At 44.3% G+C, this 27,984-nt stretch overlaps 1 protein-coding gene across 3 annotated transcripts; it reads left to right on the top strand.

Annotated features, from left to right (window-relative positions):
• The first annotated feature begins 125 nt into the window (after positions 1 to 125).
• GSS (glutathione synthetase) lies at positions 126 to 27,924 on the top strand. Of its 3 annotated transcripts, none has more exons than XM_043604689.1 (13): positions 126 to 333; positions 3,049 to 3,183; positions 8,989 to 9,134; positions 11,984 to 12,059; positions 12,351 to 12,490; positions 13,171 to 13,287; positions 18,203 to 18,283; positions 18,386 to 18,463; positions 20,801 to 20,867; positions 24,081 to 24,275; positions 24,680 to 24,761; positions 26,179 to 26,368; positions 27,376 to 27,924. In XM_043604689.1, the coding sequence occupies exons 2-13, from the start codon at positions 3,055 to 3,057 to the stop codon at positions 27,497 to 27,499; spliced, it is 1,425 nt and encodes a 474-aa protein (XP_043460624.1). In that variant the 5' UTR covers positions 126 to 333; positions 3,049 to 3,054; the 3' UTR covers positions 27,500 to 27,924. The 3 variants fall into 3 exon arrangements, with proteins under 3 accessions (XP_043460624.1, XP_043460625.1, XP_043460626.1); XM_043604690.1 differs by having other exon boundaries at positions 242 to 333; positions 26,968 to 27,924; XM_043604691.1 differs by lacking the exon at positions 126 to 333 and having other exon boundaries at positions 3,069 to 3,183; positions 9,036 to 9,134.
• Positions 27,925 to 27,984: the final 60 nt, after the last annotated feature.

The raw sequence follows: 27,984 nt of genomic DNA on the forward strand, positions 1-27,984 counted from the left end.
CCTCATCTTACATTGGACGTCACCAGATCTGACATCCCACTAGCTCTGCAAACCCGTAACTCCTCGCTGACCCAGCCTAACTCCTCCCCTCCTTCCCAAGTCCTCTCTCTGGATCCAACCGAGGAACCCTTAACGCCAAGGCTGCTCACGTACGGACTGACCCTTCCCGGTCGCCGTCCAGCTCCACAGGCACGTCTCCGCCCCCGCCCTGCCCTTTATACCCCACTGGCGCGGTCTGCGCAAACGCGTTGGGTCGCATTGAGGCCCCGCCCCCTAGACCTTGGGTTACAGCGCGAGGGGCTTGAGTACCGTGCGCGGCAGGACGACGAACCAGTAGGTTGGGGAAAGGCAACGGCGGCCGGCCAGGGCCAAGCTTCTTCGGGAGGATGTGAGGGAGGGTTCTGGCCAGCTATTGGAATCCTGAAGGCTAGGAGATGTTGCAGCTCATGCCCTTTGCAGGGAAGGGGAAACTGGTGACCATTGAGGGGGTTGGGCTGGTGATTTTGGATCCCAGATTTCCCAGATCTCCTGATTCCAGATCGGGCCGTGTCGGGGACACCGTGCCAGTGAGCCAGAGCCGGAATTAAAAAAAGAAAGAAACTGGGAGCGATTAGAACCAAACTTTGTCTAGAATGGGAGTGAACGGGCCCATGAAGTTGGGCAAGCCTGGGCAGGAGACGGGTGTTTATACCCCGAGCCTCATGCAGACACTGGCCTCGCCCTCAGGATAAAGTCCGACTGGGTTTTCTTGTGGGCATTTTAAGATCTGGCCCCAGTCTTTCATTCATCATCCATTCATTTAACATTCATTGAATACAGTAGTAGGTGCTGGAGGTAGAGAAGTGACCAAGATACACAACAATTCCTATGGTACAGGGGCAACTAATGGGCTGTAGAAGCCCTGGGCGGAGAACAGGGACAGTTTCTGAAACACACACGTGAACGCTGGTCAGGAGTGGTGGGGAGTGTTCCAAAAAGAGACTACAGCACGTGCCAAGCCTGGGAGCTGGAGAGAGGCTTGTGTATCTTGGTTACTGGGGATAATCTCACTCTTGAGTCTGTTTAGCGCCCAGGGAGATGATGGTAGCTGGAACAGGCATCTGACAGTGGAGGTGGAGACAAATAGAGGAATTCAAAGCAATCTATATTTAATAAAAACTACAGGATTTGGGGAGACTGGGGTGTTGGAGAGAAGTGTGTACAAGGCTTGAGTGCCTGAGTGGGGTTCATCAGAGGAGGAGCAGATTTGTGGGGAGACGACAAATTCTATTCTGGTTCTGTGGAGACTCCCAGTAAGCAGTTGGTTATTACAGTTTGGAAGTCAGGAAAGCACCACTGTGAAAGTATAGATTTGAATGTCCTCAGCAAAACAAACAAAGCCACAGGGTTGAGACTATAGAATGAGAAAAACAAAGGGCCCAATCAGCACTTTACATAGTGATTATCTTTATGTTTTATCTCTTTGTATCCTCGGTACCTAGTCAAGGGCGTGGCAGTAGATGCCATTCAGTGTTTACCAAGTAGACAAAAGCCCAACCGCAGGCAGAGATGCTGGAATCCCAGAGATGTTAAGAGATGGGGGCTAATGGAGGGTTCCATTGCTCTAATGTCAGTCATAGGTTCTTGTCCTGGCTCTGCCACCAGCCTGCTGTGTGACCTCCTGACAAGTCTTCCACCTGTAAAGTGGATATAGCTAAAAAGAAGCTCCCATGTATAGAGCTACAAACCCTGCTGAGGAACTACACACAGATTTTTCTCATTTAATTCACATGGGGACCTTATTTATGAAGGAAGTAATATTATGGGCTCAAACCCATATCTGACTGACCCCAGGGCTCTACTATGACTCTATAGTCGTAGAGCCCTTATCTGTGTCTCATTGGACAGAAATGTTGTTAGGATTCTCTTGAAATTACATGGTCATTCTTTGAAAACGTTGTGCTGAGGCCAACAGACTTTCATAATTGGTTTCGCACCAATTTTGTTATAAGGGGAAGGAGATGGAACTGGATGTTGTTCTCTAGTTTGTTACTTGTTCTCTAGCTCCCTTTCTGGGGACAACTGAGCTGGGTAGCCATGTTCTTTTCCTAAAATCAAATGACAGTAGGGCAAACCAAAATTAATAACTGGTGTTTCCAGATTTTTATTCAGATCTTCTTAAATCTCTGAGGCCTGCTGCAAAATTAGTATCAAGGTGTTAATTGGTTCATATCTGTGTGTCTCTGGGCAACCAGTTGAACTCCTCATCCTATTACATTGGGCACTTGGGTTTCAGTTATTTCTATTCTGCTAATGTGATTTCTCAAAAATATTTTGTCTTGCTGCTGTGATGATAGATGTCCATATAGGGAATGTAATCATGTCCTGCTAATGAGCTTGCTTCTGCTTAGTGTGAGGGAGGAGTTCACCTTATCTGCATTTCATAGTATTCTACAAAGGGATCCTCCTACCCCCACCCCCCACATAATTTGAGATTTGCTGACCTGGGTTGTTGGAGCTAGAAGGGGAATTAATACTCTCTTGCAGTGATTTTAAATTTGTTAAAAATACAGAGCTTCAGCCCTTCCCTCCACTCATCAGACCTCTTGCATGAGAATCTCTGAGTGGAGCCCAGGAATCTGTATTCTTTACCAGGCTCCCCAGAATATTTAGCCAGATTTGGAAACCACTGGTCTACCTCATACCCCTTGTTTCACAGGTAGAGAATCTGCAACTCTGTGAGGGGAAGGAACTTGCCCCAATCACATATGACATTAGTGCCTCTTTCTCCAATGTAAAAGGCCTGGGCTGGGAGTCCTGAGACCTGGGTTCAAATCCAGGTTTTAACAGTCTGAGATTCCACTTCCTTACTGTAAGAATAATGCCATCATTGTATTAGGAACCAAGAGAGTGGCAGTGGAAATGCTTTGTCGGGCTTTCCATTTTGCACTCATGGAAGTTGAGAGCTGCTATCCAGTGTTCACTCCCCTGTACCACACTGCCAGTTTCATTGGTTTCTGGGTGGGCCCCAGGCAACCCATCACCAATCATTCCCCTCTCCTGTTGCAGGTTGGGATGGCCACCGGCTGGGGGAGCCTCTTGCAGGATGAGCAGCAGCTGGAGGAGCTGGCACGGCAGGCTGTGGACCGGGCCCTGGCTGAGGGAGTGCTGCTGAGGACCTTGCAGGAGCCCAGTTCCTCCAATGTAAGCCCCTGACCCCTCCTCACAAGCACTGACGACACTGCTCTGGATCCTAATGCTCACTTTCTGGTCCCTGCCAGGCTAAAAGCAGCTCCTTTAGGTCAAGACATCTTCTTTGCTTTTTTTTATCTTTGTCAATAACTAAAATTGATCTCTAGATATATGTAAAAAGCCTGCTGAGAGTAATCATAAAATTTAAGTCTGGGGTTTCTAGTATGACTTAGGTAAGTTACATAACCTCTCTCAGCTGCAGTTTCTTCATAGAGTAAAAAAGGGATAATAATGGGACCTGCCTCTTCAAGTTGGTAAGAGAATGAGAAGATAATTCATGTGAAACACTTTGTCCAGTGAGCTATTATTTTTTAAGACTACCTAATCACACTGCAGAGGGGGAGTAGATCTGTACAACTGGTCTGTGTACATCCTTCTCTGTGCATTTATATACATATATGTGTATATAAAGAAATATATGATTTTCTTTTCTTTTTAAGTTTTTTTTTAAATGTTTTTATTTTTGAGAGAGTGTGAGTGGGGGAGGAGCAGAAAGAGAGGGCGACCCAGAATCTGAAGCAGGCTCCAGGCTCCAAGCCGTCAGCACAGAGCCCGACGGGGGACTCGAACTCACGAACTGTGAGATCATGACCTGAGCTGAAGTTGGACGCTTACCAACTGAGCCACCCAGGTGCCCCTTTTAAGTTTTTTTTTTTTTTTTCAACGTTTATTTATTTTTGGGACAGAGAGAGACAGAGCATGAACGGGGGAAGGGCAGAGAGAGAGGGAGACACAGAATCGGAAACAGGCTCCAGGCTCTGAGCCATCAGCCCAGAGCCCGACGCGGGGCTCGAACTCACAGACTGCGAGATCGTGACCTGGCTGAAGTCGGCCGCTTAACCGACTGCGACACCCAGGCGCCCCTAAGTTTTTTTTTTAAAGTAACCTCCACATCTAATGTGGGGCTCAAACCCATGACCCTCAGATCAAGAGTCACATGCTCTTCCAACTGAGCCAGCCAGGTGCCCCAAAATATATGGTTTTCTAAAACACAAATTGGATCACACAGATCACGCAGATTATTTTGTGATTGTGTTTTTGTTTTTCATTTAACAATCTGCGGTTGAACTCTTTACAACTCCCTCCGTTAGGATTAGCTTCATTCTGATACAGTGTTCCATATATAGATGAATCACATTTTAACTTTCCTCTATTTAGGTGATTTTTAACGTGTTTTTTTAATGCCCTTTTTTTTTTTAAGTTTATTTATTTGAGAGAGAGAGAGAGCTTGAGCAGGGGTGGGGCAGAGAGAGGGGGAGAGAGAGAATCCCAGGCAGGCTCTGCATTGTCAGCGCAGAACCTGATGAGGGGCTTCAACCCATGAACGGTCAGATCATGACCTCAGTCGAAATCAAGACTTGGACACTTAACTGACTGAGCCACCCAGGTACCCCTGATTTCTAATGTTTTATGATTGTAAACAGCATTATAGGGAACAGCTACATACACGCCTGTTTGGGTACTTCTGTAGGGTTGATGCTTTTAAAAGTAGAAATGCTAAGTCCAAACCACATTTTTTAAAAGTCTCATCCTTAAAAAAAAAAAAAAAAGTTTTTATTTTGTGACTGGTAAGACATTGTCATAGTTCAAAATTCAAAGGACAAAGAGTTTAGAGTTTAACCCTCTCTTTTATATTCCCTAGCCATCCGGTTCTCCTGACCTGAAGACAAGCTGTGTTTTAGTGTTTTTGTTTATTCTTTCATATAGTTTACTTTAGTTTACTCATAACAAAAAAAAGTATATATTCCTTTTTCCTACTGTTTACACAAAGAAGCATCCTAGACAAACTCTTTCGTGCCTTGCTTTTTTCTTTTTACTTACTAGTATACCTTGTGACAATCCATATGAGTAACTAAAGAGCTGCCACCATCTTTTTTTTTTTACTAAGTTAAGGGCCTGGTGGAGAGTCCAGACTCATAAATATTTGCTGAGGCCTGAGTGAATGAGAATGGCTGTTACCTAAGGTAGGCTGACATTGTGGAAGGTCTGCCTCTGGCTTTGGGAATATAATTGCTTGCTTTGTGAACTTTACATTATGTGAACTGTTTGTCTGAACCCAGGATTAAGCATTTTCCCCTCCAAGACTTTTTTGTTCTATTAATCAATAGGTATTGTGTGAAGGTCCAACACTTGGTCTTTCTGGAAGTTAATGGAGCCTAGAAAAGACATAGTCCTCAGTGAGATTCCCAATTCAGAGAAAAAAGACAGGAAATGGGGCACCTGGGTGGCTCAGTTAGGCGTCCAACTCTTGATTTTGGCTCAGCTTATGATCTCACTGTTGGGTTTGTGGATTGAAGGTCCATGTCAGGCTCTGCGCTGACAGTGTAGAGCCTGCTTGGAATTCTGTCTCTATCTCTCTCTGCCCTTCCACCACTCATGCTTGCTCGCTCTCTCTCTGTCTCAATAAATAAACATCAAAAAGAAAAAAGACAGGAAATATGTGTATGTGTATGGATGTGAGAAAGAGAAAGAGATTTCAGTCCAAATCTTTGTCAGGTGCCTGTTTTATGCCAGGCCATTCTAGGCACTGAGGACACAGGTGAGTCAGCCAGAGACTCTGGCCACTAAAGCACATGGTCTAGTTGGAGAATGTGCCACAAGACAAAATTAAATGTCAGTTCTATGAGGAAACATAAGATAGCCTGCTGCACAATATTAGCTACTGTTTATTATTGACTATGTGCCAGGCACTATTCTAACAGCTTGAAATCACTAACTCGTTTAAATTTCACAACAGAGATGAGGAAACCAAGGCCCAGAAAGGTAAAGTAACTTGCCTGAGGTCATTCAAATGGTTGTAATTGGCAAAGCCAGAATTCAAACCCAAAGAGTTTGCCACTTGACTTCATGCTCTGAACTTCCATTCTTTACTGCCTCTCTCAGGAAACTGTATGGGACACCTAGACGAAGGAGCAACTCATCAGTTGTATTTGAACTAGATCTTAAAAAATAAATAGAAAAGAACACCATAACAGAGGGTCTAAAATAGGAAAAGGTACAAAATGTTCAAGAGAATGCAGCTGAATATGGGACAGAAGACAGGTCGAAGTCAGATAATCAAGAGGCTTTGGATACTGGGAGGAAGAGGAACATGAACTTTATCCTGTAGGTAGGGGTGACAAACCAAGTGCAGAATTAATAGCTGGTTCCTGCAGATTTAGGGAGTTAATTAAAAAAAAAACAAAAAAACAAAAAACATGAACAGGCTACAAAATTTAAAGGGAATTCAGTGTAGAATAAGTCTCCTCCCTCTAGCCACTGTTTCCTTCCCCAGAGACAAGCATTGTTAACAGTTTTTTCACCAGTGTCTTTAAAATGTGAGGCCCAATGTTTGTTTGGGGTTTTTTTCATGAAATAAAAAAAATCTGGCCCCTCAGGTGAAATAGGAGCTCTTCTTCCCATCACTCTTTGTTTCTTTGACTATGAAGGAGATCTTTTATTGTCATGCACATGCTACCGTTTTTCTCAGAGTAGAAGACTATTACTCTGTGCCTGTGTCTCCATAAAAAGTTAAAAGACTGTGTTTCAGCCTTTGGCCTATACACAGTGGAGAACAGCTGTATACTATGGATCATTCAAGTGGGCATAATGAGTCATGGGGACAGAGGCAGAGGGAAGTCTTACTAGGAAAAGCCTTTGGGAGTTTTTCAGGCCAAATGAGACTTGTTGGAAGAAGCAGAGTTCTAAGTTTTAAAGCCAAGGAATGCCCTTATTGTCATCACACATGCACTCAGGGTATTAGGTCACCCCCTATATAATCTGCAGTAATTCCCAGCCTAACACAGAAAAGCTTCAAGCTGAAAAAACCTTATTCTCATAAATATCCTTCCTCACTTTTGTCTTCTGAGATTTTGAGGAAGGTAATTTGGGAACTATCTATGAAAATTTTAAGTGGATTTACTCTAATTATCTGACATTTCCATTTTTATAAATTTATAATTTATGGACTTTTCCACACACAAAATACCTAGAATATATACTCTAGGATATTGATTGAAGCATTGATTGTAATGGGGTGGGGGGAGCAAGCCACCTATATGTTCATAACAGAAAGCTAGATTCAGGGGTGCCTGGGTGGCTCAATCAGTTAAGTGTCCAACTCTTGGTTTTGGCTCAGGTCACAATTTCATGGTTCATGAGCTCAAGTCCCACATTGGGCTCTGTGCTGTTAGTGTGGAGCCTACTTGGGATTCCCGCTCTCTGGCCTTCCCCCACTTGTACTCTTTCTCTCTCTCTCTCTCTCTCAAAATAAACAAATAAACTTAAAAAAAAAAAAAGAAAACTTGAATTAATAATTTTATATCCAAAGAATGGAATACTCTACAGGCATTAAAAAGAATGAGATCTATTTGAACATATATGGAAATGTATCTGAAATATTTATAAAGCAAAGGACAGAACAATATATGTACCATGTGCTTCTGTGTGTGTAAAAAAGAAAAATGTATATATACATATAGTCTAAAGGACATGTGAGACACTAGTACACAATTTGCTTCTGGGGAGGAGAATTGGGTCATCAGGGAATGAGACATACTTTTCACTATGTATCCTGTCTCTTGAATTTTGTATCATTTGTTTGTATTATCTGTTCAAAAAATATTTTTAAATATATAAATGCCAAGTTCTAATGTCATAAACTCATACTATGATAATGGCAAATTGATATTAACTCAGAGGTTAAACTCAGGAATACATCATAATATAAGTCACAAGGTCATTTTATCATCTCCTACCCAAATTCTAGTTCATTTGTTGTTGTGAATCTCCAAATGCATTATCCCCTTCTAGAAATAGTGTTCCAGATGGGTATTTGGGTTTCCTGGTTCTGCCAAAGTCCAAAGAACTCAGAATGCAGCCTAACTCCAGGTCTGGCAACCTGAGTCACTGTCTCCAACACTGGGGAGAAACCACTCCTAACTTCTACTCTGGGGGTCAGAGATCACTTCTGATACAGCCCTACCAGCAGGACTCTCCCTCTGCCCCAACCAGAAAGCAAGGGGGCTGGGGTGGGAGCTCCTGGCACGAGGGTCCTGGGCTTAGGACCCTGGCTAGGAGCTGTGTGTGTGTGTGTGTGTTGTTTACTAACCACCTTGGTTCAAATCCCAGTGCCATGTAACAGCTTTATATAATTTTGGACATGTTACTTAATCTGAGACTCAATTCCCTTTATCTATTTATTAAGAATAGATAATAATAGGGGCGCCTGGGTGGCTCACTTGGTTAAGTGTCCAACTACGGCTCAGGTCATGATCTCACTCTTTGTGGGTTCAAGCCCTGCATCAGGTTCTGTGCCGATAGCTCAGCTGGAGCCCGCTTCTGATTCTGTCTCCCTTTCTCTCTGCCCTTCCCCTGCTCGTGCTCTGTCTCTCAAAAATAAATAAAACATTAAAAAAAAGAACAGATAATAATAGTATCTGCCTCACAGAGTTAAATGACACATCCATGTAAGGTATTTAAAACAGTGCCTTGTACACAGTAAGTGCTCAATTTTTTGTGGTTTTGTTTATTTGTTTTGGCTGTTTTGCTTCTGTTTTTTTTTTTTTTTTAATGTAAAGAGATAAAATATTACAGAGTCTGAAAGTTCCCTTTATACCCCTTCATCATCCTGTTTTCTCCCTCCCTTCACAGAGGTAACCACTATTCGGCAGTTTGTGTGTCAATAAATGTAGGTTACACTTTTCATGGGGTTATGTTTACAAGAAAACAGCCCATTCACAGGTGTTCTACCCCTGCCCGCTCTTTCTCCTTGATCAGGTGGTAAGCTATGCCCCATTCACGCTCTTCCCTTCACTGGTCCCCAGTGCCCTGCTGGAGCAGGCCTATGCTGTGCAGATGGACTTTAACATGCTGGTGGATGCTGTCAGCCAGAATGCAGCTTTTCTGGAGCAGACTCTCTCCAGGTACTGGGTGATGGGGCAATAGGGGCCGGGAGTTGCTGGAACCCAAGGGACTGGAAGACTGAGGAGCCATGAGATGTTGCTCTGGCAGCTGACTTGGTGGGGTTGGGGACAGGTACCCCCCAGAAAAAACAAAAGTAGTAGAACACAAGTCAAGAGGGCTGGCTTTTAATCCTGGCTCTAATCCTCATTTATATGGCTGCAAGCAAATTCCTTTCTTTCTCTGTGCCTCAATTTCTTCATCTGTAATGTAGGGATGTTGGCATAAATCTAAGATCTCTTCCAATCACATTATGTGATTCTCTGATCCATGGCCCCTTGCTTTGATGACTGAGATTTCTATTTGGAATTAGGGAATGTCAGCATTGTTTTAGGGAAAATAAAGGGCAAAGGAGATTACTGGGTTTAAAGTCAGATTTCTAACTTCTTTTCCTCAGCCCTCTTATCTCTGGGTGAGATGGGGGGGGTAGACTGGGCCCCACCCAGGGCATGAGGATACAGAACTCCTAAATGGTTCACCCCATCCACCACTCTGTCTCTTCTCCCTTAATCCTTTTTTTATCTTCAGGCCCTGGGACAAGGGAAATTTCTTTACTTTCAATTTTTTTTCTAATGTTTATTCATTTTTGAGAGAGAGAGACAGAGAGACAGAGTCTGAGTGGGGGAGGAGCAGAGAGAGACACACACAGAACTCGAAGCAGGTTCCAGGCTCTAAGCTGTCAGCTCGAACTCATGACATGAGCCATGACATGAACTCATGACAGAGCTCGAACTCATGACATGAGCCAAAGTTGGACACTCAACTGACTGAGCCACCCAGGCCCCTCTCTTTACTTTAGAATTAAATTCTTTATTTTTAAAAAAATTTTTAATGTTTATTTTTGACAGAGAGAGACAGCATGAGTGAGGGAGGGGCAGAGAGAGAGGGAGACACAGATTCCGAAGCAGGCTCCAGGCTCTGAGCTGCCAGCACAGAGCCCGACGCGGGGCTCAGACTCACAGACCACGAGATCATGACCTGAGCTGAAGTCGGACACTCAACCGACTGAGCCACGCAGGCGCCCCAAATTCTTTTAGAATTAAATAAATAAATGTGTGTGTGTGTGTGTGTGTGTGTATACATAAACAGACTAGACATACATACTTGCATGTCTGATTAATTTTTCAAAAGAAAACAATTATTTTGTTAGAGACAAAAATTTTTTTTAAGATTTTATCTTTAAGTAATCTCTACACCCAACATGGGGCTTGAACTCAAAACCCCGAGACCAAGAGTCGCATGCTCCACTGACTGAGCCAGCCAGCCACCCCAGAGATACAATCTTTTAAAAATGTGCACGTTGGTGTGAAGGTGAATATGGGAAGGGATCATAATGGTAAGAAATTTGGAAACCATTGACTTGAAACTAAAAATGCAATGAGTTATGAATGTACAAACCCTACCAGCACCTTCCCCCCAGGTCTTTTTCGGGGTGGGCCTGGCTTTTGTACCTCTGGTTCTGGATTGCAGAATATATGAGCAACCTGATTTATGACCTTTGCCCTAAAGATGCAATTATGTGGAGACCTTTCCTGCAGTCCATGTCTGCAACCTTGCCTTCCCTGTTTCTCTGTCCTCTGAAATACACACAAACCCTAGCTTGTACGGGAATAGAGCCCTAGTATCACATGTGCTAGAATAGCAGCCTGGGACCTAGGTTGAAGGGGCATACCTCTTCAGTAAAGCAAAAATGTGTCTCAACTTTCTTGGAGGCTGAAGCCCAGCTGGGGACTCTCCTCACCAAGGGCTGGGAAAGGCCTCATGAAAGAGCTGGCTGGGGAACAGAGGAACTGCAGGGCAGGCCTGAGCTACATGGGCTCAGTGGGGTCCCTATAACAAGTGAGGAGAGTGAGTTAGGCTTGAGCAGGGATGTAGAGACTGCCCTGAATCTTGACAGACAACAAGTGTGGTGTTAGTTACCTGTGGGTGCCTCTTCCACACTGGATGGACTCCTACTTCATATAACATGTCACAGCAGCACACTGGGCCATGATGATGAGCTACCACAGACAAAGTCTCTACCCTCATGTGGTTTATAGGCAAATAGGAGAGGTGACATTAATTATCACAGAAATAAAACAGAAACTTAAAACTAATCTGTACTATAAAGGAGAGGTCCACAGTGTTCTGAGAGCACATGGCAGGAGGATCTGATCCAGATAGGGAAGGTTGCCCTGAGGAAATCATATCATATGAGGACTGGCTGAAGAAAAACTAAAAGGATATTTAGCTTGAGTCAGAAGAATGCTTTGGTGCACAGAGCATAACTGCTGTCTTTTAATCTCTGAGAGTTGCTGTATAAGGTGGAAAAGACTTGTCCTTGGAAGTCCCAGAGTGTAGGAGAAGCTATGGAGAGTTAATGGTATGTCGACCAGAAGGTTTACCAACCATCAGAGATATTCAAAGATGGAATGGTTTTATCACATGACATTTCTTAGTTTCTCTCAGGACCAGACACTATGCTCAGTTCTGTACATATAATATCTCATTTACCCTTCACCACAACTCTATTATAGAAGTAAAATTATTTTCCTCTTCATCTTTCATTTTTATCTTTTACAGATGAGCAAACTGAGACACACAGTGAAATAATTCTCTAAGGTTGCCTAGTGGTGAGTGGTAGAGCCGGGATTTGAACCCAGGTTATCTGGCTCTAGACCTGAGTTCTAAACCACTATTGTCTATCAGGTTGATGTGGCTGTTCAAGTTTGGGTCAGCAGACTGAAAGATTCAGGAGGCAATGGATGAGGGTAGAACTATTTGATCTTTAAGATCCCATTTAGCCCAGAAAATGCTCTATTTCCTCCTCCAGCACCATCAAAAGGGACAACTTCACTGCTCGCCTCTTTAACATCTACAAGCAAGTCCTGAAAGAAGGCATTGCTCAGGTAACCAGTCCCCACTCCACCCCAATCTAGGACCTGTCCCTCCCTTTTTTTTTTTACCAGAAGAAATTGGCCCAGGCCCTGAGCTCATGGAAATCTGCCTCTTGTTGGTCTCCACTAGGTTTGTACATCAGTGACCAATCCTGGGATGACCAAAAGAATGATTCCACTAGGTTTTGGAGCATTAGCCTGCAACTCTGATTTCTATGTAGAATTCATGTTACCTGTCTGTTCTGTGGCTAGGCCCTCAATCAGCCCTGGGCAAATGTACTCAGCCTTCAGTTTTCCCCACAGACTGTGTTCCTGGGCCTGAACCGCTCAGACTACATGTTCCAGCGCAATGCAGATGGCTCCCCAGTCCTGAAACAGATTGAAATCAACACCATCTCTGCCAGCTTTGGGGGCCTGGCCTCCCGTACCCCAGCTGTGCACCGGTGGGTCCCCTGGGCAACACTGGGCACACTGGTGGGGTGAAAGCCTAATAGGCCTACAGTCACAGGCAGGAACAGGGATCTCCAATTCCAAGTATTTCTTCCCAGGCCCTGGGTCATGTGTTTCTCCTGTAGCAGTTTCCACTTGTAATTAGGTCTTAGTATGTCAAGGAGAGAAGGGACCTCACTGTTCATCTAGTCTTGCTCCCTCATTGTATAAAGTAGTATTCCAGCTTGAAGAAACAGTACCTGAGTGAGAAAGAGCTTGGAAGGCCTGAAGAGAGGTCAGAATCCATGGCAGAGAGGGATCAGTGGCTTCCCATTGGAAGGCTTGACCCTAGTAGCAACCATTTCCAGCCAGCAGTGATGTTCCAGGTTGCTGTGATTACAGATGGTTGGCAGCAGGATTCCAGATAGCAAGCACTGGTGCTCAGGGAAAGGCGTTCCAGATCATAGGGAGGCTTGTATAGAGTAGAAACACAGGGTCTTGGGGCTCTGGGCATATACACGGAGCCAGGGTTTGGGTGGCCCCGTATATTCAGGCCTGAGAAGCATGATGATAAGATGCTTTTTAGTGTTCCGCTAACTCTCCAAGTGATGTTCCTGTAAGGATCTGTGAGTCACAGGCAGAGAGGGGTCTTCTAGATCCATCCAATTTCTGAATAAGACATCTCTTCCAACAGACATGTTCTCAATGTCCTGAGTAAGACCAAAGAAGCTGCCAAGATCCTCTCCAATAATCCCAGCAAGGGACTGGCCCAGGGGATCACCAAGGCCTGGGAGCTCTACGGCTCAGCCAAGTAAGGGGGAGAAAGAATGGTAGAATCCTGCTTTAGATTCAGCATTTGTGGGTGCAGTGCAAAGCAACTTCTTCGCCTGACATCTTTAGGAAGTGAGGGATTTTTTTTCCTGGAAATAGAAGCTTACACTTTTAAGTACCAGACTTAAAGGGGTTTCTGGGCTTCCTTCTTAAATAAGAGACACAGACTATAATTTAATCTTGTTGTTGGCTAGAGGTCACAATTATCTGTTAATGATTGCATTACTGTTAGTGATTGTATCTTGATGTAATACAGAGGTGCTATCTAGACTCAGAGGCATGTGAGTCTGTCTGCCTGCACTAATGGCCCCAACTGTTAGGCTTTAAGTTCTTATTCCTTTTCTTCCCAGTTTTCCTGTCTCCCTACTATCAGTTCTTACTTCCTACTGCTGTCAGTGTGCTTTAATTTGGAATCCTCCATTCCCATCCTTGTACCTCCTTTCTGATTTGCTATGGTTTGGGAAAGCAAGTGGTCTGGGTTGTCATGTACCATCTAATGAGTGTGAGGGCCTCTTTGATAAGTAAATGCATAAGCTCTGACTTAGTGATTTTGTGGTGTCTGTTGTAACTGCCTAGAGGCATTTTTTGCTTCCTTCCTATTTTCAACCATGTTCCAGATGTGTAAAGATGCCAGGTAAGTGACTTCTGTATATATAGGGGGCGGCACTGTACCAATAGTTACTGCAATGTTTACATAGCTTTAACAGTTAACCGTGAATGAGCACTGACTGGTGCCACACTTTGTGCTAAGCGCTCTACACGTAGGATCTTAATAAATCCTCATATGAAATATTTCAAGGTAGATACCACCCAACTCCCCCCATTTTACAGATGAGGAAACTGGTTCAGAGAAGTGAATGGCTCAAGGTCAGATGGTTGGTGGTAGAGCCCATAGTCCACTCCCTCTAGAATCTGCAACCTTAATCACTTTATTGCCTCTAAGAGAGCCTCTCTGGGCTTGCTAAGCCTCACTAAGACTCAAGAAACTTCAGACTCTGAATATTTAGAAGGCATAAGATGAATAGTTAACTCTTGGTTAAGTGTTTTTTAAGAGATTGAAGCCAGGAAAGGGTCAGCTGGGGAACTACTGATGAAAAAAATGCTGCAGAGGGTTTCTCCAACCAGGCTGTGAATAACATGGGAAGACTCATGTGCCTAGAACTAGGCACTGGTGGGTAGGAACTATGGGGTGCCTGAGCTGGGACTGGCTTCTCATTTTGAAAGTCAAATAGGCATTTCTGCTGACCTAGCATATGACCTTCGCTAAGACAGTTCTTTTCTCTGAGCAGCAGTTTGTAAAAGGGGGATGATAATAATAAAACCTAAAAGGGTGGTAGTGAGAATTAAATGAAATCTCATGGCCTTGAAAAATGCTTTAAAAAATCTGGTGAGGGGGGCGCCTGGGTGGCGCAGTCGGTTAAGCGTCCGACTTCAGCCAGGTCACGATCTCGCGGTGCGTGAGTTCGAGCCCCGCGTCAGGCTCTGGGCTGATGGCTCAGAGCCTGGAGCCTGTTTCCGATTCTGTGTCTCCCTCTCTCTCTGCCCCTCCCCCGTTCATGCTCTCTCTCTGTCCCAAAAATAAATAAACGTTGAAAAAAAAAATTTTTTTTTAAAAAAATAAAAAATCTGGTGAGGAATGGAAAAAAGACAGTCTCTTTAACAAATGGCATTGGGAAAACTAGACAGCAACATGCAAAAGAATGAAACTGGACCACTTTCTTACACCACACACAAAAATAAATTCAAAATGGATGAAAGACCTAAATGTGGGACAGGAAACCATCAAAATATAGAGGATAACATAGGCAGTAACCTCATTGACAATGGCCATAGCAAGTCTTACTAGCTATGTCTCCAGAGGCAAGGGAAACAAAAGCAAAAATAAACTATTGGGACCTCATCAAAATAAAAATCTTCTGCACAGTGAAGGAAAAAATCAGCAAGACTAAAAGGCAACCTTTGGTATGGGAGAAGATATTTGCAAATGACATCTGATAAAGGGTTAGTATCCAAAATATATAAAGAACTTAATAAAACTCAACACCCAAAAAATAAATAATCCAGTTTAAAAATGAGAAGACATGAATACACATTTTTCCAAAGAAGACATCCAGATGGCTAACAGACACATGAAGAGATGCTTAATATCACTCATCATCAGGGAAATATAAATCAAAACTACAATGATATATCACCTCACACCTGTCAGAATGGCTAAAATTTACAATACAGGAAACAACAGATGTTGGCGAGGATGTGAAGAAAAGGGAACCCTCTTACGTTGTTGGTAGGAATGCAAACTGGTGCAGCCACTCTGGAAAACAGTATGGAGGTTCCTCAAAAAGTTGCACTACTAGGTATTTACCCAAAGGATATAAAAATAATGATTTGAAGGGATAAATGCCCCTGATGCTTATAGCAGCATTATCAATAATAGCCAAATTATTGAAAGAGCCCTAATGTTCATTGACTGATGAATGGATAAAGATGTGGTGTGTGTGTATGTGTGTGTGTGTGTGTGTGTGTGTGTGTGTATGTATATATATAATGTAATATTACTCAGTCATCAAAAGGAATGAAATCTTGCCATTTGCAACAATGTGGATGGAGCTAGAGAGTATTATGCTAAGGAAATAAGTCAGAGAAATACAAATACCATATGATTTCACTCATATTTAAGAAATAAAACAGATGAACATGGTGGGGGTGGGGTGGGTTGGGAAGAGAGGCAAACCAGACTTAACTACAGAGAACAAACAGGATTACTGGAGGAGAAGTGGGGGTGGGGGAGTGGGAGGATGGGCTGAATGGGGGAAGGGCATTAAGCAGAGAACTTAACGTGATGAGCATTGGGTGTTGTGTGTAAGTGATGAATCACTAGATTCTACACCTGAAACTAATGTTAACTAACCGGAATTTAAAAACTTGAAAGACTAAAAACAACAACAACAAGAACACCACCACCCCCACCCCCCCTCAGGATCATTATGTGGTACTTCCAATAGTAGTAGTAGTGGTAATAATAATAATAGTAATAATGGCAGCTACCATTTAAGGAGTACTAGTTTCATTTTACTGAAGGGAAGACTGAGGGGTCAGAGAGGAGGAATAACTTGCCAAAAGTCACACAGCTAGTAAGTTTAGAATTCACGTCTATCTGCCTTTAAAGCCTGCATTCTTTCTACCATACTGTTCTGCCTCCAAGAGGAATGGTCCCAGAGTATAGATCAAAAAACTCAGGCTCAAGCACTGATAGAACAGATGAATTTTTCATCGGTTATCTCATATTTTTTAGATTTTTAAAAAAGCATGGAAAATGAATTATGATTCCAATTTAGACATTTATTCAAACTCTTTAAAAATATAGTGACTGTGGTTAGAATGAGTAGGGATAAGAAAGGATTCTTGGTATAAAATGTTGGGAGCTATTATCCGGAGTCCTCACTCCCAGCCAGCACATTACTGCCACTTCACCTTCCTTAGCTGACACTTTCCTAGTCCTGTTCCCAAAATACTGTTCAGAACTGAAGGCAGGAGGAGGTAGAATATGTTTTCTGAGTCTGGCTGTGATTATTTGGCAGAGGGCAGGCTGACTTAACCAGGGAATGTGGTTCCACTTTAACCTACAGATTCCAGCCTCCCTCCTCCGCCTCTTTTTGGAGGTAGGCCAGCCTGGGCCAGGTGCCACCTTCCCACCCATGAGGAGAGCAAATCAGGCTGCAATATGAAAAGCAAGGCCATTGGCCCTTGGGTGTCTCAGGGCAAGATGGCTTACGAAAGCAGCATTTCTAGCTTGTCTCTCAGAAACCCAACTCAAAGCTAAGACTCAGCTTAATGTCATGTCTGACCCTCAAGAGATTTCAGGCAAGCCAAGAGAGGAGGCATACTAGGACCTGTATTTCAGCTAAGTGGAAAGGAGTCAGGCAGAATGTAGTCCAAGAGGTTCAGCTGAGGCAGAGAAAAGCAGAGACAAACAGACCAGAGGCCAGTTACAGGAGGAAGGAATCCACACTTAGATTCCTAAGCCCAAATCTGGCCACCCAAGAGTCTTAGCAAGAAGCTATGGGCGAAGAGCAATATGGCTACAGCAAAAATGGAGTTTGGTACTCCAAACTGAGGGCTCAGAGAGGTGGAATAACTTGCCAAAAGTCACAGAGCTAGTAAGTTTAGAATTCATGTCTGACTCTAAAGCCTTGTCCCTCAGGTAGCCAAACAGACAGTTCCTGGCATTAACTTTTTCCTTTGTCCTTGAGCTCCTCCTTCTTTAAGAATTATGTTGATAGCAGAAGGAAAGAGGTCAGGTAAGCCTCAATGATACCATTAATACTGTGGGACCAAATGTGTCCCTGTGTAGATCACAGTAATGTTGAGAGGCCCCAAGAGATAATTCCTTATTTATGGATGGCTCTATAGGGTTCTGTAGGATTTCCATTGACTATTATAATGTATCATGCAAGAACCACACACTCCTTTATTATATGCTTTACAGTCTAGTAATAGGGTCATTAGCCTCCAACCCCACACATTATTCTATAAAATATTCTTCAGTACTTTCATCTGTTTATTCTTCCAGAAAGATTTTAAAATCATTAAGTTTTAAGAAAAGGTCGTCTTGGGTTTTTGAGATTTTAAATCTAAGTTTTAATTTGCATAGAAAATTAACATCATTACAATATTTTATCTACCTACTGGAGAAGGAACAGAGACATCTCCATTTTTTCAAGTTTCCTAATTTCGGGAAATAATGTGTTAGAGCCTCAGGTATTGCCTGAGACCTTTCTGATTTGAGAGATTATCTGCTCTTTCAGGGAAGGTATGTTCTCCTGAAGGTTGTTGGATGGAGGGGGGACAAGCTTTGTAGTCACTTCAGCCAACTGTGCTCACTCTCTCCCCAGCGCTCTGGTGCTACTGATTGCTCAAGAGAAGGAAAGGAACATATTTGACCAGCGTGCTATAGAGAATGAGCTACTAGCCCAGTAAGTAAAGGAGGGGAGACCTCCAGATAATGGCCTTAGGCTTGTGAAGAACTACTCAGAACAGAGCATCCATTACCTCTAACCTTTGCCCATCTTTCCCAGGAATATCCATGTAATCCGTCGAAGGTTTGAAGATGTCTCTGAAAAGGGGTCTCTAGACCAAGACCGAAGGCTGTTTATGTAAGTGTTCAGGGAGCATTACTACTTTAGGAAACTTATTCTGCTACCCATTTCCCCCAGTAATCCTTTCTTCTAGGAGATGTGATGGCTTGCTTCCTTCTCTCTGAATTTTAGGGGCAAAATACCCCATCATCTCAGGAAAGTCTGGAGAAGGCTTGGTCATATTCTGCTTCTAAAAGGTTGTATAAGAGCTATTGACCTTTTTCTTTTTTTTTTTTTAGAGAGAAAGTGCAAATGGGGGAAAGGGACAGAAGGAGAGAGAGAATCCTAAGCAGATTCCACACTCAGCACAGAGCCCAACACAGGGCTCAATCCCATGACCCCTGGGATCATGACCTGAGCTGAAACCAAGAGTCGGATCCTTAGCTGATTAAGCCACCCAGGCACCCCAGAGCTACCAACATTCTTGATAAGGGCCTTCTTAAAATAACCCTGGTTTTCATATGTCCCTGGACTCCTAAAAGCTTTCTTGCCCCTCTTGGTAGCTATCAGGCCTGGACAGTTGGGCTGAGCAGTCAGGGAGGAAGAGGAATAGCTTGCTCATTCTGTGATTGATCTGGGAGCTGCTCTCTGAGCTTAGGCAAGACATTATGGGGCCTGGGTTTGTGTTCCACGCCAGGCCTTGTGCTCCCCTGCAGGGGGCTTCCACCAAGTGACTTTAGTACCACTTAGTTGGGTAGCATTGTTTGCAACACACATATTTAGACCTGGAATTTTATAGGTTTTTTTTTTTTTTTTTAATTTGTGATTCTTCTTCTTCTTCTTCTTCTTCTTCTTCTTCTTCTTCTTCTTTTTCTTTTAAATGTTTTATTTATTTTAGAGAGAGAGTGTGAGCAGGGGAGGGGCAGAGGGAGAGGGAGACAGAGAAGCCCAAGCAGGCTCTGTGCTGATAGCACAGAGCCTGATGCAGGGCTCAAGTTCACAAACTGAGATCATGACATGAACCGAAATCAAAAGTCAGATGCTTAACTGATTGAGCCACCCACATGCCCCTAATCTGTGATTCTTAAAATTAAGGACCTCCATTGAAAGGCCCCTAGGTGGCTCAGTCACTTAAGCATCCAACTTCAGCTCAGGTCATGATCTCACAGTTCGTGGATTCGAGCCCCGCATCAGGCTCTGTGCTGACAGCCTGGAGTCTGCTTTGGATTCTGTGTCTCCCTCTCTCTGTGCCCCTTACCCACTCACATTCCGTCTCTCTCTCTCTCAAAGATGTTAAATGAATAAACATTAAAAAAAAAAAAAAAAAGAACCTCCATGAAATTTCATAGTACCACTTTTCTCAAAATGTGCTTTTATCATAACAAAGTCATTAATTTACTTTCCAGACAGTATCAAATAAGCCAAAGAAAGGGGAAGGTCTTTAAAAAGACAGTCTCGGGCACCTGTTGGGATGAGCACTGGGTGTTGTATGGAAACCAATTTGACAATAAATTTCATATAAAAAAAATAAATTAAAAATAAATAAAAAGTCTGTGTCTTAACTAGACTCATAATTTTGCATCTCTGCACCCTTACGCCTACCATTTCAAAAAATCTCAGCCTGGTTTCAGCTACCTTTTTTTTTAATGTTTATTTTTGAGAGAGAGAGAGAGAGACAGAGCACGAGTGGGGGAGGGGCGGAGAGAGAGGGAGACACAGAATCTGAAGCAGGCTCCAGGCTTTGAGCTGTCAGCACAGAGCCTGACAAGGGGCTCGACCTCATGAACCATGAGATCATGACCTGAGCCGAAGTTGGACGCTTAACTGAGCCACCCAGGCTGCCCTTAAGTAGTATAATGCAAGGTGTTTTGGTAGGCATGGCAATATGATTCTGAGGCTCAGTAATTTTTAGCCCACTTAAAAAAAAAAAATTTATCTTGGGGTGTCCAGGTGGCTCAGCTTATGGGTTCAAGCCCCACATCAGGCTCTGTGCTGACAGCTCAGAGCCTGGAGCCTGCTTTGGATTCTGTGTCTCCCTCTCTGTCTGCCCCTCCCCCACTTGTGCTCTGTCTCCCTGCCTCTCGAAAATAAACAAACATTAAAAAAAAATGGTTTTTTTAATTTATTTATCTGATTTGATTCTGGTTGCTTTCTTGCTTTCCTGTGGGCTTCCTACAATGACTCTAGATCTAGAATATTCTAAAGCATTCTTCACTGCATACCTTCATGTTTTTAGTGGAAGAAGTAGTGGTATGGGTATATCTACTTTCATTGCTTCCAGTGAACCCCTGATTCGGCAGCCTGTGTGGTCTGGCTTTCAAAGAGGACAAACTCATTTGGATGCACTGTGAAATATACTGAATCACTCTATTAGTTATAATTTAACATAACAGCATTCTCCATTCTGTGTTCTAGGGATGGCCAGGAAGTTGCTGTGGTTTATTTCCGGGATGGCTACATGCCGAGTCAGTACAGTGTACAGGTTGGTATTCTGTTAGACTATTCTCTGCCTCCTAGGACCCAAAATCATTCCTTGGAGACCCAGCTCAGGCATCACAATAACCTGGGTTTTTCCCTGGGCCCTGCCCTCAGTTCTTCCTCAGGGAACTTACTGCTGGAACCCCTTATTCTCCCACAAGCTTTTTACTATCTGTCACTCTCTACACACTGTCTTCTAGACTCTGAATCCTCAGGTATCTATGTTGCTTCAGCCATTCACATTGTTTCTAGGGATATACTGGAATGTTTTTTTAACGTTTGTTTATTTTTGAGAGAGACAGTGAGCGGCGGAGGGGCAGAAAGAGAGGGAGACTCAGAATCCAAAGCATGCTCGAGCCTCTGAGCTGTTAGCACAAGGCCTACGTGAGACTTGAACCCAGGAACTGTGAGATCATGACCTGAGCCAATGTTGGATGCTCAACTGACTGACCCACCCAGAAGCTCCCTGGCAAATGTTAAACAGTCATCTTTTTAAGGGGGAAAGCCCCAGTTTGTAGCATTTGCTGATTTCTATGGTATATCATAGAAATCATGGCCGATTTCAAGTTACCCAACTTTTCTTTTTTTCACTGCTTCAGCAAGAACATTTGTTTTTTCCTTAAAGTTTTTAAGTAATCTCTATACCCAACATGAGGCTCAAACCTACAACCCTGAGATCAATAGTCTTAGGTTCTATGGACTGAGCCAGCCAGGTGCCCCCGACCTACTTAACATTTCTGAACCCAGAGATGGGTACAATCAGCCCTGGGTAGCTAATGCAAACCAGTTCCACCATACCACTGACCAGCTCCTTCCTGCCAACTCTTACTTCTCTTTTATCTGTGTTAGAAAGTTTTTCTGTCCATTCATGTTAATGACAGTAATGATGATACCACCTCATCTTGCTATCCTACCATGTAGTTTCAAAATTACTTACCACATCCATTATTTCATTTTATCCTTACAACCACTGTGTGAGGTATATAATTATCACCATTATACAGACGGAGAGACTAAGATTTGGAGAGATTCGGGGGCTTGTCTAAGATCTCACAGGGAGTTCCCAGGCTTTCTGATTCTTGGTCCACTAGCATATCCAACATATTGTTCTCCACCTGCCCCTAATCCATAGTATGGAGAAGCTAAGAAGCCCTGCTTTCACTTGGGAGAAATAAGTTAGGAAATACCATGATCAGTATGCCTGGGGTCATGAGCCTTTTGCTTTGCCTGTGTGTGACCATGGACAGGTTTCTGACCCTTTATGGGCTCAATTTCTGTAAGCTGAGGAAACTATACTCAAAACATGAGGGAGCTCCTTCCAGATCTTTAATTTTTTGAATATAGGATTTTCCCTAAGACCCAGCTGAATAAGGAACCCAACAGTTCCATAGAGGTGGAAGCTCTGTAGAAGGTCCTTTTCTCTAGAAAGTGGTTAGGAGTGGTGGAAACTTGCTGACTAGAAAAAGACAAAACTGTCCATGGGGAAAATGGATCCAGGCTCCAGGACAGGGGATTTGGGGGATCCAGGCTCCAGGAAGGGGCCAAAAAAAAAAAACAAACAAACAAAAAAAAAAACTTTAAAAAGAGATTGAGCTAACAGGGAAATAAGTCTGTGCATAAGGAGGAGGACATATTTAGGGAATTGAGAAACTCACACAAGGTTTAGAATTTGAAGATAAATCTGCAAAGCTTAGTGACTTGTTAGTTGATGTTGGGAATGCCCCTGCTCATCTCTGAATTTTGCTTCCCTGCTTTTAACAAAATGGAGTACTTCTCTGGGTTTATCTCTGATGTTCTGGGCACCAGTAACTGCCTGGAACATCAAAGGTGGTTGAGATTCTTGGTAAAGACCAGGCAAATATGCTGCAGGTGGACTGTGTATCAAAGGGAGGACAGCATGGGTGCTTGTGGATGTTGCTCCTTAGGCCTTAGCCTTTATCCTGCTGTGGTCAGTTTGATGTGGTCTGGAGTTCAAGGACAGGTTATCCCCCAGTGTCTGAGAATGGGGACCTCTGCTGTTTACCTGCCTCTCACACACTAAACTCTTAGCACATCAGACCATTCATCCTATGATTACCCACTTGCAGGCTTTTGCTAATTATTCTGCTAATCTGAGTGTCTTCCCTATTGACCTATCAGACCCTACCTGACTACTCAAATTTCACTTCACTAAACAACAATAACAAATAATTGCCGAGCACTGTGTCAGACAGTGGGGATACAAAAGAAACAAGACAAGTGCTGGAGCTCACATTTTGGTCAGGGAGATGGTCATCAGAAAGTAAGAAAAAACAGAAAAAAATTTTTTTTTCTAGTTGAGGGAAACTCTTTGAATAAAATAATAGAGTGAAGGGGCATCTGGGTGGCTCAGTCAGTTAGGCGTCCGACTTCAGCCCAGGTCATGATCCTGCACTCGTGGGTTCAAGCCCCGCGTCAGGCTCTGTGCTGACAGCTCAGAGCCTGGAGCCTGCTTTGGATTCTGTGTCTCCCTCTCTCTCTGCCCCTCCCCTGCTTGCACTCTGTCTCTCTCTCTCCCAAGAAATAAATAAATACTAAAAAAATAGTAATAATAATTAAAAAAATAATAGAGTGAAAAGATAAGAGAATTATGAAAAACCCACATTAAATAGGGTGGTTTGAGCTGAGATCTAAGAATGAGAAGGATCTAATCATCCACTGGAAAAGCCAAAAGGAAAAGACTTTCAGGCAGAGGGGAAAGCAGCAAATGCTAAGGCCCTGAGGTGGAGTGACATCTGTGTGTTTGAGGACTGACCGGCCTGTATGGCTGGACTATGAGAGTGGGATGCAGGGAGGTCATGAAATTGACATGGTTGAAAGGGGTACAGGAGGCAGATCCTGCAGGGTCTTGTGAGCTTTGGTAAGGAGTTTGGATTTTATTTGAAGTACAGTAGGAAGCTGAGCTCATACACAAGTGTCTCACCTCTTTCAAACCTCTTTATCTACTTTTCTATGCCCTTATCTTGTTATTTCCCTTTTAATTATAGTCATGTACCATTGTGCTAAACTGTGAGCTCCCTGAGGGCAAGAATCCTACATATTGGAAGAATCCACATCTGCCTTACAAAGAGATGCAGTGACCCTGGGAGATGATGAATGTGAAGAAAGAAAACATGATACCTGGCATCTGATGGATGCTCAGTAAAAGTCAGCCAAAGTGAAATGAAGTAGAATTACTTTTGTTTTCTTCCCTCTGCAGAACTGGGAAGCACGCCTGCTGCTGGAGAGGTCATGTGCTATCAAGTGCCCAGATATTGCCACCCAGCTGGCTGGGACAAAGAAGGTGCAGCAGGAGCTGAGCAGAATGGGTGTGCTGGAGATGTTGCTCCCTGACCAGCCTGAGACTGTGGCCCGCCTCCGTGCCACATTTGCTGGCCTCTACTCACTGGACATGGTGTGTGGGCTGCCTCTTTCTTCCACCACAGCAGGAACCCAGAATTCAATGTACTGGGGAGGCTGGAGCTGGTAGTAGGCTGGAGTCCATTGTAAGCTCCCTCAACAAAGGTAGAGATCCAGATAAGAGGTGGAAAGAGGAAGGAGCTGAGGAGGACAGCAAGAATTGGGGAATATCTATATGTGTTTTCCATGCCTCCTACTGTGGAGCCCTGAACTGTTGCCAGAGAAAGCTTGTTTTCATTGTACTTGCTGCCTTCAGGGGTTTGTTGGGGGTGACATCCAGATAGTAGCATCTAGGCTCACTCCTGTTATTCCTCTGATGCTGCTCTGCACAACCAGCAGGACCGCAGCTCCTGCCCCTGGTTTAAGACTGCTGGTAACTGCTTTCTTGCCTCCTGCCAGGGTGAAGAAGGGGACCAGGCCATTACTGAGGCCCTTGCTGCCCCTAGCCAGTTCGTGCTAAAGCCCCAGAGAGAGGGTGGAGGTAGGTGGTTCCCCCTTGGTAGGGCTGCTCAGTGGAAGGGAAGTGAGCTAGAAGGCTGTTACCAATGCTGACTCACACTTGCTATGGGCACAGTCCCAGGCTCTAGGGGACATAGGATGAACTGACACAGGCCTTCACCTTGGACAATGTCCCAGAAGACCCTGTGATCAAGTGATATTGAGCACAGAGGGACCTGATTAACCGTAACTGGAGGGTTTGTACAAGTTTAGTCTGAGATGCCTGTGACCAGATTGTGGGGAAGTGGGGTAGGGCATATCAGGAGGTTGGATATCTTCCTGCCTGGTTTGAACTCCTTGAGGGCAGGGATCATGTCTGTCCACAGACCCAGAAGAAATGAGTTTTGATCTTGGTCTTAAGGGATAGGTAGGAGTTTACTAGGTGGAAAAGGAGGGAGAGTATTCCATACAGAAGGAGTAGCCTCAAGGAGAGGCACTGGTCCATGGAAGTGTGGTGCATTTGGAGATTAATGAATACTGGTAAGACTGGAGTACAGCATGAGAAATGGGAGGAGGCAGGGATTTGGGCTGGAAAAGATGGTTTGGGACATGATTATAGAGACCATTAAAAATATGTAGGAAGTTGGATTTTATCCTAAGGGTAGTGGGAATCCATTAGAGAGATTTAAGGAGGAAAGGGATACACATCTGATCCAGGATCCATGTTTCAGCCATGGTAAAGTATGTCCTGGATGAGGGGAGACACTGGCAACAGACATCATAGAGGAGCCTGGTATAATTTTCCAGAAGAGCAATGTAGAGGCCTGGGCTAGGGCTATGACATTGTAAGAGTACAGACTGAAGAGACACGTCTGAGTTATTGACAGGTAATGGAGAGGGAGGAGTTAAATATGAGTCAGGATGCCTTTCACCTATTGGGAGCAGGAAGATCCAGGAAGAGCAGGTTCAAGACAGAAGTAATGAGTTCTCTTTGGACATGCTGAGTTTGTTTTGGGAGCCCATGGGGTATCCCTGCAATGTCAAGAACAGGGAGCTTAAGTTGAAGATTTGGGAGTTAATAAGTCATACAATATAGATGGAGCCTTAGAAATCTCCCTGGGGGGGGGGGGGGAGTGTGTTCATGGAGGAGAGAACAGGGTGGCAGGTGGATTCCTTGGTAATTCCAACACTGAAGAGAAGCAGGAGCCAGTTAGGGAGGCTGAGAAGGAAAACCATAGACAAGTAGGAGAACCAAGGCAGGAGGCTGTGGTGAGGTGTGTTTGCTTATGTGAGAAAGGGCTCTCCTATTAAAGTGACATTCCCTTCTTGGGAGCCAGGCCTGCCCTGGCTTCACTGAGCTGGAGTTAGAAACTGAGGCTGCTGCCTTGACCACAGAAATGGGGGCACAGAGTGGAGAAGGTAGGCAGAGGCTCGAGGGTGACTGGCCAGTGTTATTGCAGGTAATAACCTATATGGGGAGGAGATGGTGCAGGCCCTGGAGCACCTGAAAGACAGCGAGGAGAGGGCGTCCTACATCCTCATGGAGAAGATAGAACCTGAGCCTTTTGGAAATTGTCTGCTACGGCCTGGCAGCCCTGTCCGAGTGGTCCAGTGCATCTCAGAGCTGGGCATCTTTGGAGTCTATGTCAGGTGAGCCAGTCAAGAGGGTCTCCTCCTTGCCAGACAGTCAGCCAAGTGAGCCTGGGGAGGAGAACTGGACAGGGAGCAAGAATCCTGGGCTTCAGTCCCAGCTCTGCGAGTCCCTAGCCATGTTACCTGTTTCCTTATCTAGTAAATGAGGCCAAGGACCCAAACCTGCCCACCCACAGGGCTATCAAATGAAGCCCAGATGACAAGTGCTTTGCAGCCATAAAGGAAGTTCCATGCTTTGCAGCTATAAAGGAAGTTCCAAGTAGTATCAAGAAGGATGAGAAAGTAACCCTAGACTAGAAGGAGACGCCAGGGAAGAAGAGAATTTGGGTCCAGTTTCTAGGCCACCAGGGGTTCTGGAGAAAGGTGGGGTGGGCCAGCTAGAGGATAATCAGTTGGCTCTGAAAGACTGAGTGGCCCCTGGTTTGGATGTGAGCACTAAAGAAACAGGAAGAGAAGACCACTTGGGAATTTTTAAGGAATAGTTCCTGGTCCCTTAAACCGCTTCCTGCAAAATATGCAATCTAAGATCAAGCAAAGTAGGAATATCAGATCCTACCATGCTACTGACCTGAGCCTTCCCTCTAACCACTTAACAGCATCTCTGCCTGCCATGTTCCCCCAAACCCAACTACCACCATAGCCATCTTGACAGAGAGGGAAAGAAGGAAACTTACAGCTACAGAACATGAAATGTGAGCCTGGCATCATGCTAAGTGCTTTTCCTGCTTTATTTAATCCTTGTGACCATCTTGCAAAGTGAGAGGTATTATCTCTATTTTAAATTGAGGAAACTGATATTGAGAAAGGCTGAGTAACTTGCTCAAAGACACAGAGCTAATAATTTCCCAAAAACAATGCAAACCCAGATCTGATTATAAAATCCTAGCACTTTCTTGGGTGTAGTCAGTCACTCATATACTGCTCATGTGGGACCAGGGAAGGATTTGGCTGTGGGGCTGAGTCTTGGTAATGGAGTGGTGTGTCTTCTGTCCCCCTTTCTATAGGCAGGGAAAGACACTTGTGATGAACAAGCATGTGGGACATCTGCTTCGAACCAAAGCCATTGAGCATGCAGATGGTGGAGTGGCAGCAGGAGTGGCAGTCCTGGACAACCCGTACCCTGTGTGAGGGCACAGCCAAGCCTGCCCAGATTTTGCTCAAGAGACCTTCTATCCCTCATACTTGTCATTCCTCACCTAGCCCCTCTGAGGGTCTTCCCTACCTGTACCTTGGGAAGGCTGGTCTCTTCTGTTCAGGGAAGGGTGAATGCTGGGTCCTTTCTCCAGCTCTCCCATCTGAGGACCAGAAAAGCTGTTTCCCTTAGGTGAGATCTACAGGCCCCTAAATCCTCAGAGTGTGGGTATAGCTGAAAGGGAGCTGATCTGAGGTAAGGGTCCATAACCCTGTCAACCACCTGTCAGCTCCTCATCAGCCTTTTCAGCAGGTTCCAGTGTCTGACCTAGGATAGGACTGAGAGGTAGAAGAAGGGCAGTGAAGGGGCATAGCCTTTCCCTGCCTCTGCCTTAAATAAAACTATGTTGTTGATCCTGTGATTCCTTGGTTTATACATTTGAGAGGGGGAGGAGCTATAATCTGGGTCAGCACACTTAAAG

This window comes from Prionailurus bengalensis, chromosome A3 (genome assembly GCF_016509475.1).
Source record: "Prionailurus bengalensis isolate Pbe53 chromosome A3, Fcat_Pben_1.1_paternal_pri, whole genome shotgun sequence".
Classification (NCBI taxonomy): domain Eukaryota; kingdom Metazoa; phylum Chordata; class Mammalia; order Carnivora; family Felidae; genus Prionailurus; species Prionailurus bengalensis.